This window comes from Amphiprion ocellaris, chromosome 6 (assembly GCF_022539595.1).
Source record: "Amphiprion ocellaris isolate individual 3 ecotype Okinawa chromosome 6, ASM2253959v1, whole genome shotgun sequence".
Classification (NCBI taxonomy): Eukaryota; Metazoa; Chordata; class Actinopteri; family Pomacentridae; genus Amphiprion; species Amphiprion ocellaris.
In genome coordinates this window covers 15,422,893-15,445,416 of record NC_072771.1, presented here as the reverse complement: position 1 = coordinate 15,445,416, position 22,524 = coordinate 15,422,893, and the positions used below count along the sequence as shown (strand labels likewise).

Genomic DNA, 22,524 nt, shown 5'->3' with positions numbered 1-22,524 from the left:
CGTAGCATCAGTCTCCTCCGTCTCCTGTGTATAGCAGCATTCAGCATCACACCTTGTCCAATTCACATCAACGTCTGATCGCTGCGCAGTGTTGCTCTGCGGTGTTGTGTTTTTGTGTGTAAAGTTTTAAAATATACATGAATAATAAAATAAATATAAGGTTGCTACTTCATGGATTTTCGTCTATCACGGGGGTTAGGTTCCAGAACCCCCCGGGATAGACGAGGGACCACTGTAGTGAAGACACCAACCAGACAACATCAAAGATATGCTTTTTTACTCTGCCAAAGAGACGGAGCCTTGGCAGAGTTATGTGATGATTGGCATTGGTTGGTTTGTTTGTCTGTCTGTCTGTCTGTTAGCATTCAAAAATGAACAAACAGATTTGGATGAGATTTTCAGGGAAGGTCAGAAATGACACAAGGACCACCTGGTTAGATTTTGGCAGTGATGCGGCTTATAGTCTGGATCCATGGATTTGTTCAAAATTTCTGTATCATTGCAAAATGGCATCACAGTGTCACTGTAGCTATGACTACAGGTGAACATTACATCAGCTGCCTGCTGACGATCACATGATAGCGATCCTACTACAAATACATCGGGACTTATCCATCAGAAATGATACAACGAACAATTGATTAAATTGTGAGGTTGTTTCCAAGTCCCATCAATTCCCGCTTCCCGCTACATATTTAGGTCATGCAATTCGTTATCCGTACATAACATAAGCCTAACGCCTATGCTCAGCGCAAGATCATTTTCTTTGTGGGTACATCTGTATTAAATGGCAACAGTTTATGGTGCCGTGATTTCTGCCACAGATTTTTTCAAGATTTCATCTGAGCAGACATGGTGGAGTACTGCACTCTCTGTTACATCTCCAACTAACTGACATAATTTTCAAACTTTTCTAGCTAGTCCCCACACTAACTGACTTTGATACATTACCTGCCTAAATATAATGATTCTGGAGTAAAAAAAAAAAAAAGCAAAAATCTAAAACATCAGAAAAAGTAACAGATGACGGAAATTTTAACTTTAAACTTGTAGTTTTTTTCAAATATAATGTCAAAGCAAAGCAGTGAAGGACGTGAAATGAAGCCATAAAGCAACAGGAGTGAATCAATGCACCACAGTGTGTTGAAGAGTTTCATTGTTTAACCTGAACTGGAGGAACTCATAATTAAGATCAGCTCTGCAGGTTCACGTCTCTCCACTTTCACATGTCACCACTGCTGCTTAGAAAAGGTTTAATCTTTGCAGGGATAAGTGCAGCAGTACTTTCGTACACATTTTAACTACCCACTTTCACTCACTCTGCAGGAACCCAGTTGACTGTCTATAACTGATGTTTTACTGCTTTTGATGTGATGTGCAGATTTGTGAATGCCTGATTTTTATCCCCTAGCGGTAACATGAGTTAACACTGTGTTTGAAAGTAGAAATGTTTGCCATGTCGACAAGTTTTAAGAAAAAGATTAACCTAAGTAAAATGGTAATTACTGTCTCATCAAACATCAGTGAATAGAAAAGTTCATTTGTCACAAAATAAATTACACTTGTGCACCTGTCACCCGAAGATGCATGCGTGTTTTTTCCCCCTCAGTCTCGGTTTAAATCATCTTTTACACATGGCCTTTATGGCATCTATAATCTTCCACTGACTGTCAGCTTGAAGCGAAAGGCCATATTTTGCTTTGTGTGTCAAGAGCACTTGTTTTTGCAGCCACATCTCTTGTTTAGTCACCATGAAAATAGCAGTTTGCTCATAAAAGAAGAAAAAGTGGCTGAGCAGAGCAATGCACACACATTGCCCCGCTGTCACTCTGATGCAACTCACAGCAAATACAGTTTCTATTAAAACATTGTCATTCTCTAAATACTAATGCGAATAAAACTGTCCTGTCATTTTAAGTTTAGGCATATTGTGATACGTTTCTGGTCTCAGATATGTGGATATATGGTGCAACACTGTTAGCCAGTGAAAACCAACAGTTTATATTACTATTTTACTAATGCAACAACAGAACATCAGTAGGGTCAAACTAACCTGCCTCACGACGGTCTAAAGCCAGCTCACGTTCCCTATTAGTGGGTGAACAATCCAACGCTTGGTGAATTCTGCTTCACAATGATAGGAAGAGCCGACATCGAAGGATCAAAAAGCGACGCTATGAACGCTTGGCTGCCACAAGCCAGTTATCCATGTGATAGTTTTTTGACACTTCCTGCTTAAAACCCAAAAAGTCAGAGGGATCAAGAGGTCTTGCTTTCACGGTCTGTATTCAAACTGAAAATCAAGATCAAGCGAGCTTTTTGCTCTTCTGCTGTGTGGCGTAACACACAATAAAAGAATTTTGATCACACAGTGTACACTAGCAGTCAATAGTTTGGTCACACCTTCTCAATCAAGGGTTTTTATTTCATTATTTTATACGTTGTAGATTAATACTAAAGACATCAAAACAATAAAAGAAGACATGTAATTATGTTGTAAACAAAAAAGCGTTAATCTTCAGTATTAATCTACAATGTAGAAAATAAAACAAATAAATAAAAAGTATTGAATGAAAATGTGTGTCCAAACTTCTGACTGGTAGTGAACACTATCACATTTAATTCCATATATCAAACTTGTGTGAAAATAGCTAGCTGTTTACACAATCAGCAGATACAGAACAGTATCAGCATTTATTTAGAGTGGAGTTTCTGTCTATTCAAAACTCATTACACACATCCGTTGTCAACAGCTGCTGCTACTTGCAGTCTCAACTAAAATCACATCTCATGGGATTTGAAAATTGCACCTCTCCATGTAAAGATTTTTTTTTAATAATTAAAACAATTCATCATTTTCCTCTATATTAAGTCACCTTTAGTGATCCAGGTGTCCACACCTCATTTTTTTCGGCCAGTAAGCTAAAGATCTGCCAAATTGCAGCGATGTAAAACTCCTCCTCAGGTATTTCCATAGTGAAGATGGTTGGAGTGTGATCCAGATAACTTAGTGAGAAGGACTCAACTTCATTTATGTAATTTCTTGTGACACGCTTTAGCTAAATATTGACTATTTATTCATGCATAGGAATGACAATCTGCTCGCGCTTCTCACTGGCTACTGTTTGCCGTTCCAGACTGGGAAAGCTTAATTTCATGCGCTGTTATCAATCACTTCCATTAGCACAGCCCACATGCATTTGACAGCAGAGCTAATAAAAGGAAAACGAAACCACAGAGAGTGTTTATGATGGAGCATGCTGCATGTGTCTATCTATACTTTAAGCCCTGCTCTCCTGCTCTATTTGTAAGAGTAAATGCACGTGTTTTGATTGATAACCCCTCCACTGTATCATTTCAGTTCTTCCCCGTACATTTATGCTCTCCCTCAGCAACCCCTTTGTTCCCTCTCACAGCTTTCGCTATTGCCTCTCTCAATCAGCCTTGCCAGGTCTATAAATACAATGACAAATCTGGCAGTGAGTTTGAGGAGGGATTTTTTGCACCACAGCTCTGCTTTTCAGAGACACAGCCACGACATGGCAAGTATGCAAAACAAAGTAACATATATTTCACTCTTGTTCAGTTATAGGACTAGTGGAGAGGCTGTGTTTAATGAATATTACTCCAGTAATATCTTGAAAATGTCACATGGGGCAAGGCAGCCTCATTGCTTCTAGCTGAGATGTGCTGTGAGGCTGGACTTCAGTGTCGAGATCGTAAAGTGATATTGGAGTTCCATTGCCCTAGTTACTGGATCCAATTTGGGGCATCGCTCAACCTTAAATTTGTACCTGTCTACAGTATCGGGGAAGCCTTGTAAAGCCGTAACAGGATGAGCGATCGACTCATCTGTTAGTAATGGGACTGAGCTCACTGGCCAGCTCTCATAATTTGACCCGGAACAAGCTTTGACAGAAACAGAGCGCCAGATTAAGACGTATTCCTATCACACCTCCCCCTTTCTCCTCCTCCGGCAGACTGCAGCCTCGGCCACTCCGGCTGACTTTTTCCCCACTGGCCGCTCTTATTTGCTGTGAAATTTCACATTAACCTCCCGTAACCCGCGCAATGCAGCCAACTCCAAAGCAACTTTCCAATCCACGAGCACTCCTCCCTGAAAGATAATCGTTTGCCTTGTCATTTCTCCGCCTGCCCTCCCCCCCTGCTCACCCACCCACCCTCATCCTGGAGATAAACTCTAGCACTGGAAAGAGCAACAATTTGCAGCAGGAGCTTCTGCACCGCGGAGACCTTATGATCCCATTCTGCAGTATCAGACGCTTAGGAGATGAGGTAAGCCTGTTTCTTCAGCCTCCCTTTCTGGTTATCACCCTCCCACAGGCAGACAAACACAAACCGAGAGGTCCTCGGGGAAATAGAGCATGTGTTGTGCTTCAATATAGTATTGGGTTTAACAGCTATTTTGACAAAACAGAAATCAAATCTTCAGCAAAGTGACAATGGAGATAGAGGTGAGATCAGGAGTAATTGAATAAGAATCCTCTTGAAGGAGGAGAACCGAAGGTGAAAAGCGGAGTTGATGCCTCGAATTGCATTTTTCTATTTATGAGTGAGACAAGTTGCATTTAAAGGCTTTTTGTTTGTTTTGTGGACATCAGTAATCTCGCCAGCTTGTCTGCCTTTATTGTTTTTCTCTCCACGGCCCAATGAGCTGTTATTGTACCTATAAGCCTCCCAAGGACAATGAATGGCAGCTTCAGAGACGCCATAATATAGAGCCTATTTAAGTCTTGTGGTATCTCTCTAAAGAATGTCACCTGCAGTAGTGAAGGGCACAAGAGAGAAATATAGGCTAGCAGACAGTGAATGGGGATTACGGGTTTTTGTGCGGGACACAATTGCGGCTATAATTTTTATGAATTGGTTTGGCTGCAGAAAGCCCTGCTTAAAAAAGAGAGGCTTGAGAATGTGTAGATTTTTCCGTCATTGCTGTGGGCTTTGCTCCCCTGTAGTCATCAAAGTCCTCTCTGCTCAATGACTCATGTTCAATTAAAAGCCCATTAGATAGGAAGTGCCTGGTTCCTGCATTTAACCTCACTTCGGCAGTGCTGCAGTCACCTTATGCCCGCAGGACATAATTACAGAATTAGAAATCAGAAAATAAGTAGCCGCCTTCCATATTGTAAAAGGCTGAGCACTGCAGGTGTACATTAGGCCTCACACAAGTGAAATTCTATACTCCAGCAAACCTCCTATTATTTTCTTTGACATTTCCTGATACAGTATCCCAATTAGATTTATTAAATTGGACAATCATGGTACAAATATGTTTTGTTTTGGTTTTTTTTTTATTCTGATTGTTATCCACTTGTTTCAGTCTAATGAATACACTACAAAAGTTTGGGGTCACCCAGACAATTTCATGTTTTCCATGAAAACTCACACTTTTATTCATGTGCTAACATAATTCCACAAGGGTTTTCTAATCATCAATTAGCCTTTCAACACCATTAGCTAACACAATGTAGCATTAGAACACAGGAGTGATGGTTGCTGGAAATGTTCCTCTGTACCCCTATGGAGATATTCCATTAAAAATCAGCCGTTTCCAGCTAGAATAGTCATTTACCATATCAACAATCTCTGGACTGTATGTCTGATTAATTTAATGTTATCTTCACAGAATAAAACTGCTTTTCTTTTCAAAAATAAGTACATTTCCAAGTAACCCTAAACTTTTGAATGAGGAGTTGCGCACTCATGAAATTTAACCATTTACATGACCAACATCTCTTAAATGCCGATAAGCCTTGTTTTCTAGCAAGTTTCTTTCAGAACAAAAATATCACAGTAAAAACAATGAATTCGACACTGCTGAGCGCTGCTGTCAGAAATCTAGAAAAAGTAACGCAGTGTCAGTCGTCATATTAGTGACCCCAAAACAACTGAAAGCCCATTAGTATTAAAGCTGTCAACAGAGCAGTGCACTGTGTAGAAACTGTAGTCTGATGCAACGCTCAACAAGAAACCAAGGCTGTTCAGTTGTTGTGTGATTTCCAATGGATAAGTCCCGATAAGTCTGTGGCGGTGGATTTGTAGTAAGGTCGCAATCATGTGATTGTCAGCATGCAGCTGACGTAGTTTTCACTTGTTGTCATGGTTACAGTGATGCCTTGCTGCTAGCTCAATGATATAGAAATTTTTAACAAATCCGTGGATCCAGACTATAAGCTGCATCATTGCCAAAATCTAATGATTTGGTCCTTGTGTCATTTCTGACCTTCCCTGGAAATTTCATTCAAATCATTTTTTGAGGAATGTTGCACACAGACAAACAGACGGACAGACAAACATACGTTGATCTTCACATAACTCCACCGCATTCCTTGGAGAAGTTAAAATTAACTTACCACAGCAAAGCAGTCCATAATTAATGTGAAAGTGGATGTAAGAGTAACTAGAAAATGCTACACTTACACTGTACATGTGCGGTAGAGGATGATACTGGTCAAAGACTTGCAGAAAAAACTTGAGGAAGCTGATGGAATGAGGGATCTTTGTCTGCAGCTATTAAAATGCATACAATTCTGTGATGAAGTGAAACGCTTGAAATCTAAAAACCTTGTCATACTAAACTGGCAAAGCATCATCATGATGACATGGTGGATTTAATGTTAATTTTGTAGTAGGTTTGTCTTAATCCCATGTTTTATTGTATTAGATTTATACATCATATAGCAGTTAATTGAGATCAAGGCAGATTGTCATGGGCAGACTATCTAATGAATTTTGTTTACACCTGAGGGGCGCTTTAAGTGTGAAAAATTCGAGAATGCTGTAAATTCTCTTCCGCCATATGTGCTACTTAAGAATACATTTCATGGCAGAAGTAATTCTTGGAGGAGACCCAGCTGACAATGGTGCTTTCACACCTGTAATTCAGTTAATTTGGTCCTGACAATGAAAAAAACAACAACCACAAAACACATCTTTAGTTTCTTTACTTTAGTTTCTGTTTGTTTCTAAACTATCTCTGTAGACTCTCAGTCATCCAGGTAATGGTAATCCTAAGTGTTTCCTTTAGTAGGTGGCTTTCTGTTCAGAATTGAGAAAGTTTCTTGGATGAGCGGGGACATGTTTTCAAGAACAACAAAGGAAAGGCCTGTTGCTCTTCTAATGAAACTGGTTTATTTTTAGGTTCTGGTACTGCTCATGTTCACACTGGCTTTTAACAAACAATCCCTGTAAGGGACAAGAAATTTATTAAAACCCATAGTTACACTTTATCTAGACCAGTGGTGTCAAACTCATTTTAGTTCAGGGGCCACATGCAGTCCAATTTGACCTCAAGTAAGCCACACCATTAAAATCACAACAGAATAATCTATAAATAACGACAACTCATAATTTTTCCCTTAGTTTTAGTGCAAAAAAGAACATTCTGAAAATGTTCACATTTAATAAAGTATCTTATTATAAAACATTATGAACAACCTGACATTTCCTAAGACAAATAGGTGCAATTTCAACAACATTATGACTCAGTTTATCATTTACACATTACAACTTACAGATCACAGTGGATCTACAAACGCACAAAACATTTAGTTACAGGTATCTGGAACTGAACAATCTAGTATTTTACTTTATGATCAAAACAACTTGTCAAGGTCTAGATTTTTTTTAAATTATGCAAATTCACAGTTTGCAGTTGATGTCTTCTCTACAATTTTTACACTTTGCAAAGTCGTCCCACAGGCCAGATTGGACCCTCTGGCGGGCTGGTTTTGGAGGGCTGCATTTTTGACACCCATGATCTAGACTTTACCCTTTAGCAGCCATAATAATTATGGTGGGACCAAAGGAGGTAAAGTGGATATACATGCACAAAACAGAAGATGTCTTGGTGGATAGATGGGTTGACAAAGCATTATACATTAACAAAGGCAATGTTTCCCTTTTCAAGCCAAGAGTCATGGTTTCTTTTAACCTTTCCTGTTTTATACTTTTAATTATTGCAACCATGATGATGACAGAAGGTCTATTTTAACCCCAGAAATATGTCATATTTCCTAGTTTTTGTGCTATATTTCCTAAGATCTGTGCTATATTTCTTGCCACTGTAATTAGGGAGATGTTCCTGTGGGTTGTATTCCAATGGAAGGGAAAAGTGGCTTTTAGTTTCATGCTGGAGGTCTTTTCTTATGTCCTCATATGGAGTGATACAGTAAGATTGTAGAGTTTTGGTCATGTTGAGTTAAGAGATCAGAAATCAAATAACCAAAGGCAAAATATACTGAACTTCCATGCTTCATGCACTGTGAGTGGATCTATGTTAATCAAGACTTCAAGAAATCACAGATAGAGGCATTATTATTAAACGCAACTCCAAACTTCTTTGTCAGAATATAATGAGTTAATAGTTGCTGTGGTCATTACATTTCACTCTGTAATGAAGAGATGCTGAGCACACCTCCGTTACACCTTATCTTTCTCTAGTTAATCAGGTAACACCCCAGCATGCACACTCTGATGTATTACCATGGTTACCACATGATTCTCATAATACGCAGTGTTTAAGTTACACAGACCGATCTTAAAGAACCTATGTTATCCTTTTTATGCTTTCCCTTTCTTTTAGCGTGTTATAGCTTTTTGTGCAGAATAAAATAAATCTGTATGTCAAGAGGAAGCTGTTCTCTGCCTAAGTAAACACTGCTATCTGCCATCCTGAAATGCCTCGTTTGAAGTTCATGCTTTCCTTCCATTACGTATGTACCTCACCATGTAACACATTTGCATAGTACCTGCCTAGCAGCTAGTTTGGCACAACGTCAAACAAAGAATGAGCAGCTTCTTCACAGTGCACCATAATTTTTAGCGCTACATCTCTTTTCTCATAGATCTGGGTTTAGAATGCATAACCAGCATTGACTTGGCTTTTGTTGGGCCACGTGACCAATCAGAGCAAACTGGACTTTTTGGGGAGGGAGGCCTTAAAGAGACAGGACATAAAACAGAATGACTTAGGAAGAGTGAGAAGATGTACTGCAGCAGTGCAGAGTGAGACAAAAAAAATGGGTGAATACATAATTGCAGGACTTTTTGTAACATAGTTGACAGGTGTCACAGTTGACATTTTTGCAGTTTTCAGGCCTAAAATCAACATGGCGCCTATAACCAAACACCACATGGCATTTTTAGGGAAAGATTCTTCTAAAATATTGTATATTCAATTGAATAAAATTGAAATTGAAAGTTATTTATAAGGATAGCAAATGTGATAAATCCACACTTGACTCACACACTACTTTATATTAAATAACTATGAAAGGAGCCTCGCCAGTCTTTTCTTCAGTAGGAAATGACATCATGAAGAGCAGGTCATGTCATCTGGAATTAACACACTTTCTTGAGAGGTGTTTTTGTAATGGGTAACTTAGTTGAAAGTGATTTCTCAGACACAGATACAATTAGTTGCTTTCCATATAAATTTGATATATTGGCAAAAAAGAAATATCTGTCATGGTTGTTTTAACTTACTGAAGAGAACACAATCAAAACAACTTTTGTTTATTCAAACGTTTCATTTTATTGTTGTTTAGCTGATTAGAAGGTGGCTGTTATTAAACTGGGATGGTTATTTAGTTGACATTTTCATGATATCCTGCCATTTTTTATTAATAAGTGATTGATTCCTTCATAAAAAAATTACGAAATTTGTGACATGACATGATCATAATGAACATAAAAAACATTTGGATTTTTTTTTACTTTTAATAAAAATGTACGCAAGATATATCCCATGGACTTCAAAAGTCCCCTATTTATATACTGATAATGTGTTTCTTGAAAGTTAAGGCATGTAAACGTATTTAGGTAGACCCCAAAAATAAAATTATAAGGCTATAGATTTCCACAATATGGGCTCTTTAACAGTTAATAACCAGACAATGTATTTTGTAGTTGTTTGGCTTTTGAGGACATGTTTTAATATCCTGGTTGGTTCATTTTGGTTTCATAGTGCCAGATATACGCTGGAAGTGGACCTGCCTTTCTTTTACAGATTTCTTGTTCACTCTACACCAGAATTCTACTGGAAGCCATCACACCAGCCTTACCTAACAAAAACTCCTGCACAAACACACCAGAGTTACAGTTAGTAGCGAGAGCACCCTAAAAGTGCACAGATAGTGGTGCCACAACAATGCTGACAATTCCAGCATTTTGTTGGCTGGACACACATCAGAGTTTTTTCATCTTTTACTTGCTAAAAGCAGCACTTTGATGTTTCTTTTGTTCTTTAAAGTGCTGCTTCAGTTAAGGAAAAAAAAAGCGACGATAACACTGTTGTTCACTCCTTTCACTGTATTGATTTCCACTGAGCTTCACAACAAAGTCTTTATCATATAGTACCTATTGAATAGCTGTCATGGACTCTAGCTTTATCTTGTTTAACACAATGAGTTTTGTTTGCACTCAGAGACTATGCGCTTGTTTTTTGCGAGCACAAAAACATTTTATGTATCAAAAAATGACAAACGGTGCATTAATGCCCAGATACACAGGCACAGATCAAGGACGAGGAGGGATTCTGCTGTGCAACAGAGTGTGTGAAGACAAGTCCGCAGGATCTAGATACAAACCATAAAAACAGCAGAAAACCAATGCTTCAGCAACTTTGAACACTTTTTTTACTCCTGTCCCTTTTCTTTAAAATTTTCTATAACCCTTCCATTCCAGAGGCACTCTCAGATGACTTTATTAATTAGCAAGCTCCTTTTTACTCACTCTCCTCCCCCTGTTCCACTCTCCTCTAATTTTTCTGGGTGTGAAAAGGAGCTCGGAACAAAGCAGCATGGATGAAATGAATTGTTATCCCCACTAAAGCCCCCAAAAACCCCTCTTGGCCGTCAGATTTCCTCTCAGTGTCTCTGCCTTTCGCCATTGTTCTTTGACACTGTGTGATATAAATGCCACTGGCAGCCCTGATTATCCCCCACCACCCAGTCCATCTCCGGCAGCACTCACTGTATCATAGCTGCAGTTCACTTTCTAAATATAAAATTCATTACAAAAAAGGAACATTAAGGCTGCTCACTGGGTGTCTGCTGGGTCTCTTTCATAAAAAATAAAGTAATTCCACATTCCTTTTATTGCGACATTAAAACAGCTCAAGTATCACCATCATCTTGTCTGTGTCCTTTCATGTTGGGATTAAGTGTGTCTGAAGTCATTTGCTTTTGTCTGATTCCTATGACTGAGGCCCCAAGATGCCCTGTGGCCAAACCGCCTGAGCTGCACTGACAGGAAGGAGGAGGGAGGCTTAAGTGGAGTTAGACGGTGAGACAGATGAGGAAGATGACAAGCATCGAGAAAGGGGGTGAGGATGGCCTGTCAGGAGGGAGATTCTCGAGGGACTTTTAAAACAAAGCAACAAATCACCAGACGATTGGCAGCATCAGTAGGCACCACTTGGTAGCTTTTCTATCTTGTCTGTAGGTTAAGAAGGTTGTTAGTGAAGACACACAGAACACAACTGCCCTTGAACAGCTGAACAGTCTCTTTACAGCAAAGATAAAACTACACCTACATATAGTCGTTGTTACTTCAGGTTTATTTAGTTTTTACAAAGCGTGTCCTTGTCAGTGTGACTCAGATGTAATCCATGCACTATGTTATCATTTAAAACCCTAGTTGTGGTAGAGAGAAACACATTTTAAGCTTGAGTGCAGGATTTTTACATATAAATGAACATCCATCACTATCAAGCCCTCGCCAAACACGTTTACACAATGCTGATTAACACTACGACCCTGAAGCGATTTTCAAGGTAATTTCACTCCCTTTACATTCAAGAGTTTATCTTAGCTAGTCATTGATGCTGCATCTTGGTTTTTTTCAGAAATCTTTCGCCATTTTACGTGAGAAGGTTTCATATGAAGGAAAAATACAAATTTGGATTTAACCAAGCAAACAGGTAAGAGCCTTCCATTGGATAATTACTGCAGTGATGAATATGTTTCAGCTGCAACACCTTATTTAACCATAGCTGATGCAGTGAGGAGCTACTCGTTTCTTAAATAACCTTGTCGGAAGACATATCCTGTGGTCATGGAAAGGATGTTAATCTGTTTCAGGAGGGTCAAATTATTGGCCTGCATCAAGCAAAGAAAACAACTAAGCAGATTTCTAAAACTATAAAAAATCAGGTTAAGAACTGTCCAAAGCATTATTAAAACCTGAAGTCTAGTGGTGAACCATCGTTTGAGGAACAAATGTGGTCGGAACAAACTCTTAGATGATCGCAGGAAATCAACAGGAGAACTTATGGCTATGCTTAATAGTGAAAGTGAGAGCATTTCCACACGCACAATGCAATGGGAACTCAAGTGATTGGGACTGAACAGCTGTGTAGCTCAAAGAAAACCACTAATCAGTGAGGCTAATCAGAAAAAAAGGCTTCAGTTTGCGAGGTAGCATGAAGATTGGACTCTGGAGCAATGGAAGAAGGTCATGTGGTCTGATGAGTTCAGATTTACTCTGTTCCAGAGTGATGGGGACATCAGGGTAAGAAGAGAGGTGGATGAAGTGATGCACTCATCATGGCTAGTTCCTACCAGCCTGTGGGGGTTTAGGGTTATGATCTGGGGTTGGTCAGGTTCAACAACGTTATGTTCCCAAAGAATGAGGTCAGCTGACTACCTGAATATACTGAATGACCAGGTCTTTCTATCAATGGAGTTTTTCTTCCCTGATGACATGGGCATGTTCCAAGATGACGATGCCAGGATTCATGGGGCTCATATTGTGAATGAGTGGATCAGGAAACATGAGACATCATTTTCACACATGCATTGACCTCCACAGAGTCCAGACCTCAGCCCCATTGCGAATGTTTGGGATGTTCTTGAGAAGACTTTGCACAGCGGTCCGACTCTCCCATCATCAATATAAGATCTTGATAGAAAATGAATGCAACTCTGGACAGAAATAAATGCTGTGACATTGCAGAAGCTTATCGAAACGATGCCACAGCGAATGAGTGCCATACTCAAGGCTAAAGGCAGTCCAATGAAATATTAGAGAGTGCAACTTTTTTTCTGGACGGGCAGTGTATATTTCATATCATGAAAATGTTGTGGTTTTTTTTTTTACATGCACCTCACCATAACATGGTGGCGGTAGAGATATCTTTTCATGTATGTGTAGAGGACGTTGTCTATTTGGAATATGGGGAAAATATGTGCTTACAAAAATAGAAATAACATTTATTAATTATTTTATGTGTTTACACACAGTAGTCTATGAGTAACAAACTAGGTACATGATTGGTCCAGACCCCACCATATCGCCAATGCCTTCTTGTACACAACAGACCTGCACTCGACTTATGGCCACAACTTTTGAATCATTGGAGTGGAAAGAGTATCCTTTATTTTGTGTCTATTGTACCTGTTTTGTGAGGATGTAATATCAGGCCTAAGCTGGAAAAAAGGCAGAAATTTGCTGAAATTTCAAAATCAGATAATTATATAATACACAGAGAAATAAGTAAGATCATCAGAAAAGTTAAGTTCTGCTGTTTGTCTTGATATGCAGTTGGACTGCATGATAAAGCAATGGAGACCTTGTGAGTTCCGAAACAGATAAACGGGACTTTGAGAGCGGGTGAAAAATAATGGCGAAGTTATTACTTCATGATGTTATTTTGCTTAGTATGTAAAAATATGGAAGAAGCATATGAAGCTTCATTCTTTCTTGTGATATGTTAACATGCAGTGATTGTATTACATGGAGTTCATGACTAATTCATTCAAAGACGCGTCATGAGTGTGGAGATGGATGCAGAAGCTAACTATTATTAAATCTGATGTAAATTCAAGGTTAGTTTTTATCACCAACCCCAAGACGAGAAATTACCTTTGTTGGAAAGTCAAGTCATGCAGTTTCTTTTGTTATGCTCTACATCTCACTACGAAAAATACCGCAGACAAGAAGGGATGTGAATCTTAGTCAATTAGTGCCAGGTACGCCTTTACATCTGCTTTCTGTGGCAACATTCCTGCAGTGCCACACTGTTAGTGATGCATTTTACACCCGTTAGCAATGACTGGTTTGTCAGAGCCTGTCTAAAAAGCCTAGGTAGAAAAAAACAAGAAAGAGTCAAATAAAAGTCTCTAATGCTCCAGATAAAGAAAGAAACACTGTGTTCAGAGGAAGGATTACAGAAACCTATCAGTGAAGAGAATGTCATTAGTACACATTCACAGTGTTTGTGTAATTACTCTCACAGCCAGAAGGAGAAGACAAAAGTTTCACACTGCAGGTTTATTAACTTCACTTGTCTGTGGTTTTTATGTTGTGGCTGATCGATGGAAGTCAGTGGTAGCCAACCAGCAATAAACATGGAAGCAGCCTAGCTACAGTGCTGGCTCAACATCCTCATCAGTCATGTGATCCGCTATCTGCAGGTCAAAGCAATCCACTGAGAGCTTTCATAATGAGGAGGCACGGAGGAGCAGCAACGTCTGAGAAGTGGAGGGAAAGTTGACAAATTTGCATAACTCCCACACATGCACATTTTGAGGCTGACTATAAGATCTCTCAGTGTCCTGTTGAACACCAATGGGGCCGCAAACAACTTTCTCACAGTTATCAACCACTGAAAGTGCTGAGGTTGCCTGCCAGTGATGCAGAACACTGTGAAACGGATCGTAACCATGACACGAACGTACTTCTTGAAACTATCTCAGAACAAATGCATCCATTCTTCTAGAGTGCATTGCTCAGTGACTCATGTCATTTAAATTTGGGCCAAGTTTACTACTCACCATGTGCCAACAAGACACTGAGGGCGGCAAGTGCAAAAGCATAAAAAGGCATGAGTGTTCTGTGCACTTTTGACCTGGTTTGAGCTTGAAGGGAGTTCTTGCAAATTCCAGTGATCCTCAACCGCAAAAGTTAACTGCTCAGCTTATCAATCCTCACACACCTTGCACAGCACTCTGCTTCTATTTTGGCACAATAAATGTCGTGGAGATTTACCAAAATAGCAAATAATAAACTAAAAGAAGAGGATGGGGGAAAAACACAGTATGCTCGATGAAAATGCTGGTTTGCTGGCAAAAAGTCTTACCGTACATTGTGTGCCTTCACAAAAATAGAACCTATCGACTGCAGCAGAGATTAAACTGGCAAAACCTTCCAGTTACAAGTCTTTTGAACATTACACAACCCTGCCTGGGGGAAAAACAGGTGTCGGGCTGTAGTTGGAAGGAGAATGTACATGACAGAAAATGAGAAGAAACAGAAGGCGGACATACTTTTTAGGCCTGTAGTCGGGGATGCTCCTGTCCAGGGAGATGCGGTCACTGAGCTGAGCGTTGTAGCCGTACTCCTCGTACTTCCCCTCAGCATCGCGGCTGTCCTCTCCCAGAGTAGCAGCAGCTCCCCCCTGGCCGAGGCCTCCGGGTCCCTCCACCAGCCCCATGGGCTTCGCTAAACCTGCCAAAGAAATGACACGCCAGAGAGACGATCATACAAATGTTCACAGACATGGGTTCAGGCAGACACTCACACTGACAGAGAATAAGGAGAGACAGGTGAGAAGAGAGGCCATGCAGAGGGGCAGCTGATTGACATTCTCTTGCAGTGAGAGGAGACTGGTGTATGGCAGCTCTGACACCCGGCGGGGCTCATCCATAGGGCATCATTACACTGTCTGTCAATGAGAAAGCTGCAAAACACCCACACAGACACAGGCGTCATGGAGATGTGCAGAGCAGAGGAGAAGCTGAGAGACGCAGTGGTAGAAGGGCCAAAGTCACAACAGAGACAAGACAGAATTCATAGAGCACAGCTGTAAGTCACATCTAGACTCGCAGCCTTGAAACTGCCTGTGGTTAACCAGGTCTGAAAGAAAAACTCTCTGAAATCCACACTGAGAAGGATTATGGTTATAGTTGCACCCGGGTATGGATTGTTTTTGCTTTGACTACCATTCTATTAATGCATAATAATGCGTTGTCACTTGACAGCAGTAATATATATATATATATATATATATATATATATATATATATATATACGCTTTTCTCAGATGTCAAAACATGTCATCTTCGACAGAGCTGCATTTTAAATACATAATGGTCACTAAACTAAGAGTGACATCATGACGGTTGCTGAAGACAAGACAGACAGTACTGTTAACATTTTAACTTTAACTTTTTCGCTTAACGGAAATGGGAGACATACTGGGTCATTGTTAATTTCCCAACGTCGGTAAAAACTTACCTGTCGGCTTAGCCCACTCCTGTAATGTTGCCTGGCTGTAGCTTACTCCTGTATGTTAGTGAGGATTGTCAGAGCTCCATGTATTGGACAAAGGGCAGAAGGACACCATCTTGCGCGACTCTGACATTTAACAGCAGTTACTGTTTTATAAGAAATTAAGAATTTAATCGGCAAAACTCGGCCGATGATGATTACTTTGAAAAGGGCTATAATCGGCCAATTTAACTGGCCGGCCGATAAATCAATCGGGCCCTACTGTTTACCATCTTCCATGTGGAGTTGCTTGGTTTTGCCACTACCGGCTCAACTGCCCATTTGCGCATGCATGATGATAAGTCTACTTGGACAAACTGCCTGAAATGCGTTGCCAGAGACGTTTCAGGGATTTTGAGTCATTCTGCGCTGCAGATGCGTTAATTTTGTTAATATTTTAAATCAGATTAATCATGATGATTGATTAATCCGCCTTAGCGTGTTAATTGTGACAGCACTAATACCACTAATATATATATATTAGTGGTGGGACGCAGTTAAAAAAAGATCTAATTAATTACCGGCTTTGTAATTAATTAATCACAATTAATTGCATTTTTGTCAAATAGGAATATTTGACACAAAAAGTAAAGTTTTTCAATTCAGATAACTTTTGGTTGACAGTTGAATCAATAAATAGACATATGCATGTTTATCATTTTAAATTTAAATTATTAAAATGTATACAATTTTAAAATGGGGCATATAAAAAAAAGCCATATTGATGATTTATAGTGTGGATTTAGTTAAGTTTTTCCATTGTATGGCACATAATATAAGAATAAGCAGTTCAGGGACCTTAAAAAAGTTGAAAATCTACAAATTCATTCTGTTTTCAAAGTTTCTGGGTCTGATAAATGGTGTCATTATGATGGTTCTGTTTTTAGGAATATAATTTTTTATTTATGAACAAATTTTTTTTCAGAAACTAAAAGCTTATAATTAAGTTATTGCTAACAGCAACATGTTTTACATTGAAGTGATACCGTCGGCTTGAAGTGCTGCATATATGTGTGTGTGTGTGTGTGTGTGTGTGTGTGTGTGTGTGTGTGTGTGTGTGTGTGTGTGTGTGTGTGTGTGTGTGTGTGTGTGTGTGTGTGTATGTGTGTGTGTGTATGTGTGCATGTTGAGAATAATCCAATATACAATTTTACAGTTTATTATGCAGAACACAGCTTAAAAACATTAAATTTGAATTAAACATGACAGAGTGTAATGAACTCAATAAAGTATATATACTTTATATACTTTATATTCTTTATATATAGTACATATACATGTATCTATACATATATAATATGTATGTATAGATAGATAGATAGATAGATAGATAGATAGATAGATAGATAGATCACGCTTCATTTTAAGGATGCTCGCCAGGATTTCCATTCAGGTTGAGATAAATAGATGATAGTGACCATTTCATTGTTGTTTCATTGTTTCTCCTTTCATTCTCATAGCAACCAAGGAGCAATGGTGTTTTTGCAGCATGGGATGGTGCATTGTCCTTTACAAACATAATTTTCAGTTGTGTCCTTTATAACACGGGAGCCAATGATGAGTCAGGAACTCCTGAGTGGTCATTTTGGCACCCTTAGGAACCCTACAGAGGCCCACCATCTCACCTCACAATATTAGATGAAATGACATTAAATAATATTGAAGCCTCACCTCTCAGGCACATCCTTGCTGACATTGCAGTCTTGTTGGGACAGAATGGAAATTCACCAACTGTCAGGAACTCTACAGCTTTCAGTGTTGAGTAAAATGGTTTGAAATAGAAGAGTCTTTATGTATCTCTGCAAATGTCGCTCTTTGTGACCTTGGTCAGCCAAAACACATCTTTAAACACAATGCCCTATGAAGGTTCCTGTATTAAGAGATTCTCTAGAGACACCAGCAGCTTCAGTTACCTGTTTGTTGCTCAGTATTTATTAATTTGACTAAATTTGTCTGTGTTCTGACTTTCTCACAAGTCCTATCACAGTTCTGTGATTTCTTTCAGTTTTTGCAAAATACCAGTGGATTTCATGCCTCTAGAAAAATGTTGCACAACTCTGTGCTTTTTTTTTATCTTCAGAAGAGATTTTTGTCTTCAGCATATGCGCAAGTACTCTGACTTGTTTTATATGAAACAATTTCTTTAAGTACATTTCCTTAATTAAGATCACAAAAATGGCAAACTAATTAACAACTCTGTCAGAGACATAAAATGTCGGTTGAAAAATGAGATCTTTATTTCAGTGAAATCCCACTGAAACTCCTAATAAAATAATGTTGAACACTGTGTAACCGTCTACTCAAATCTGAGAGGATCTCTGTGGAGTTTTTGACCTCTAGTTGTGCCGTAGAGCAGAGCTTTCACAAGCGTGACTCGGCTTTGTTTGCATCAGTTGTACCGCTAAGGCCTCGACTGTGAAGCAGGGTTTTAGGTAAGTGAGGTGACATCAGGTTTTACTGTGGGCTTCCAGGTGTATGACAAAGGTTCATTTCCTCCTGGGGTATATTGCCATGGTAATTTATACTGCTCACCTAACCCGCTCCAGAGCAGTCTATGTTCAAGATGACAATTCAGCGCATATTAAAATATGATTTCTGGAAGATCCTGTGGAGCCATTGACGGGGAGAAGGTCTTTAGGAGACTGTCAAAGACTAAACCCTTTTCATTTCCTGACTAGCAGAGTAATGACAGACACATTATCAATCCTTCTGACTTTTTTTTCTGTTGACTGCAAGAAAATTCAAAGCAATTTTATTTTTCTATGTCTTTGTAGAGCGATATACTCCTCAGACAATGATAAAGCACTAAATCCTTGTACTAGTTGACCTTAAGAGAATAGGACTGAACAATGGTTTATAATAACTGCTCTTTACTTGCTCCCAAGACGGTTGCAGCAGTAAGAATAAGGCTACAATTGTCTTTAACACCATAAGAATCGACTATATCTAAGCAGCCGATTTCATGGGAAACAGAAATGTTATTTGTTTGATCTCCTTGTATCTTGATGATGGGGTCTTCATCCTAATAAATTACAGATTCACCCAATCGCCAATCTTTTATTTTTTTGTCAGCTTTCCTGCTGGCGTTGGCTGCAATAACAGCGTTGCTTTTAGCCGCTATTATATTTTTCAGTTCCTTAAATTGGTTTGGGATTATAGTTGGTTCTTCTTATGACTTCTTATGTCCATGTCCATGTTTGCAACTGGTCATCTGCTTCCAGCACCACTCGTTTTATAAAGAAACCTTGACTTAAATTATTGAGTTCATATTGTTGTTCATCATTAGTACACATTTAGTCTGTAAATCAGTAAGTTTGCACATTTTCCTGCATTCCATAGCTCCCAGTTTTTCTTTTTCCCTTTCAGTATATTCTATGGCTGCCCTTACAAAGTACGTACTGTTCCAAGCTGTGTGCATACAATTGTGGCATGCAACATCATAATATTGAGCCCTGTGCTATAAAGGTTCATATTTTGCATAGTCTGCAGTATAAAATTTCCTGTTCAAACTTATTACTCAAATGAGACACCATCACGTACAGTATGTGACGCATCTTCTGGCAGGACATCCTGCTTATGTACTGGGACATACTAAATCTTTTTCTGGCATACTATATAGTGGGGTAGTACGGGTGGTAAGAAGCACCCTTTGTCTCTCCATGTGGGTTCGTGCATGTTTCCCATCATCTCATCATCACAACAGTGTGTCAGCTCTAGTTCCTAATCCACTCTAGGCCAGTGTGGTTCCAACGCTACGGCCTCTTAGGTTTGCTCAGTTTTCGTCTTCTAGTGTTTTTGTCTTTTGGTGAAATCCTGCTTTTTCTCTGCTCCAGGTTCAGTACTTGCTCTGATTTCCTGCCTGCTTTGCTCTGCTCCAGTCCACCCTGTTTCCCTGCCACCGGCTCACCCCTACCCATCCAGCCTGCCACGCTCTCTCCCCTGCCAGCTTCCCTGCTCTGCCTCCTGCCTGCTCTCCACTCACTCAGCAGCCCTGCTCCCTCTCCAAGCTGCCACTTGCCTCAGCCCTTTGCCTTCACCTGCCATTACTTTCATTCTAACTCACCACCATAACCTCCTCTGAGACGTGCAATTAAACTGTTCTCAACCTTTGTAAGTCTGAGTCAGGTGCCTGCATTTGGATTTTGTCAGTTTATTGTGGTATTTTCCTGAAAAAAATCCAAAATTGTTTGTGGTAAAAATGTTCTGATCTGAGTGCAACTGAACTGTTTCTGGTAAGAATGCTTACAGAACTTCACTGTCTTGTATATTTGAGACTCTGTTAAGAACACACAGATTTTTCAGACCTTTGTTCCAACAAGGAGCCACCAGATGTTCCACTGACCCCCTGATGACTCTATATGGCTAATTATAAGAGCTGTGTAGAAGCAGTGTGTGGCACCACCATGACCATGAAGCCATTATTCAAACAGTGCTTGTTTCATGCACGTACTTTCATCTTACAAAGACTGCCTGAAGAGTGGCCAGATTGGCGATCTCTGAGCTTGGTGGTGAATGAGAGCTGCTTCTTGGTTTTAAGCCCAATCATGTTACAACTAAATTCAATGCTGGATGTAATGCGTTGGACTTAAAATACCCCTGTGCTCTCATTAAAATAACTCATGACTGTGATTTAACAAGCCGTCACTTTGATGCTACGACAGTGACATTTTCAAAAAGGGAAGAAAGAATATGAGGTGGGGTGTCAAAAATAAAGTCGTAGCTGTTACAAAGAAGCCTGTTCAGACCTCCAAGGGGTTGTAAAAAAATTACTGTGGTGGGGAGGGGGGTTGGAGTGGATGTTTAACTTTTTATAAAAGTGCAAACACTCTTAGGGCAAAGGCAGCAACAATATTTTAGTTTCCATTACCAGAAAAGCTTGGATTGTTCTGTACACATTTACCTTTACTAAAGTGACATCATGATGATATGGAGTAAAGAGTGGGGACTTTCGGCTAGCGAAAACCTACAGTCACCATTGCGAACGACTCACTACCATTATTTCTCAGCATATCAATCATTTTATTTTGATTTGTTTTGGTTGGATGACCATGAAAAACTTGAGCTATGTTGCAGAAGTGGAACCTTTTTCATGCCAACGTTTCTTGTGTGTATTGAATGTATTGCTTTAATGCTAATATATTGGTGTCTTGTAAACCCATGGGGGTTGGGCACGCTTGTGTGCATGACATGGAAATAAAGAAATCAGTTAATCATAAGTACTATTAGAAAATAAAGCCTCAATACAGAGACAATATTGTTGTCCTCTACATATGGTAAACAAACCATTATGTTATATGATTGGCATGAAAGAGGACTGGATACTGGGTAATAAGACGGCACCTCATTCACTCATTGACTGAAAGTTGCTCAATGTTGGACATGGGAAGAGAAAGAAAATGTTTTCTAGGCTTCTGGTATGTGGAAGTTCCCAGTCCTATCTCTGAAAAAAAAATGTTACTATACCAGTAAACTTCCATATTGAATGTTTTGAAGAAAACTTTTTTTGGTGAATTATGTAAGTTCCAAAGAACCAGTTAACGTAACCAAACTAAAAGTAAAATCTGAAAATAAGCAATGGATAAAAATGAAAGTTAAGTCTGAGAATAATGGCCCCACCTGAGATGCAAACCTTGGTCTTGGGTAAAAGTCCTGATGCTGACTAGTCTGACAGACCAATACCTATCTCCATGGCACTGTATCAGCACTGGAGATGGTCTGACTGCACCTTATTTATCGTTCTTAAAAAAAAAAAAAAGCTCTGGTGTCGCTATATGTTTTTAAAGTAATCATAATCATCTTGGGTGGTTCTAAGACTAGGATGCAGTGACAGCGCCCCTACAAAATAGAGAAGAGGAACTGTTTAGGTCTGAACATTTGTATGCAAAAAAGGAGTCATTAATGGATAATTTGCCTAAAGATCCAAGCAGGGCTGTCTTATTGCACAATCCAAATCTTTGAAACTATTCAAAATTGTAAGCACTATGTTTTTTTTTGGAGGTTGTTGTTTCTCCTCGCCAACTAATGAAAAATGTGTTTAAATGAAACCATTGTGCAGCTCTTCTTTCTAAATATTATTTTACTCTGAGGATCTAGTAATGAAAAGTATTCTCATGAGAAGTTATTCACGATTTGAAAGCCATTTTTTTCCGAAGTGAACGTACATGGACAAAATGCTTTTTGACCCAGTGTGCAGTCTGTGATGACGGCAAAAGCTGTAGTAATAAGATTTGA

At 39.3% G+C, this 22,524-nt stretch overlaps 1 protein-coding gene across 1 annotated transcript in view; it reads right to left on the bottom strand.

Annotated features, from left to right (window-relative positions):
• galnt9 (polypeptide N-acetylgalactosaminyltransferase 9) overlaps positions 1–22,524 on the bottom strand; it is a 132,811-nt gene that overhangs the window by 92,123 nt on the left and 18,164 nt on the right. The window contains exon 2 of the mRNA XM_023271550.3: positions 15,291–15,471. Within this exon, the coding sequence (XP_023127318.1) occupies positions 15,291–15,471 (181 nt within the window). The remainder of the gene's footprint in view (positions 1–15,290; positions 15,472–22,524) is intronic.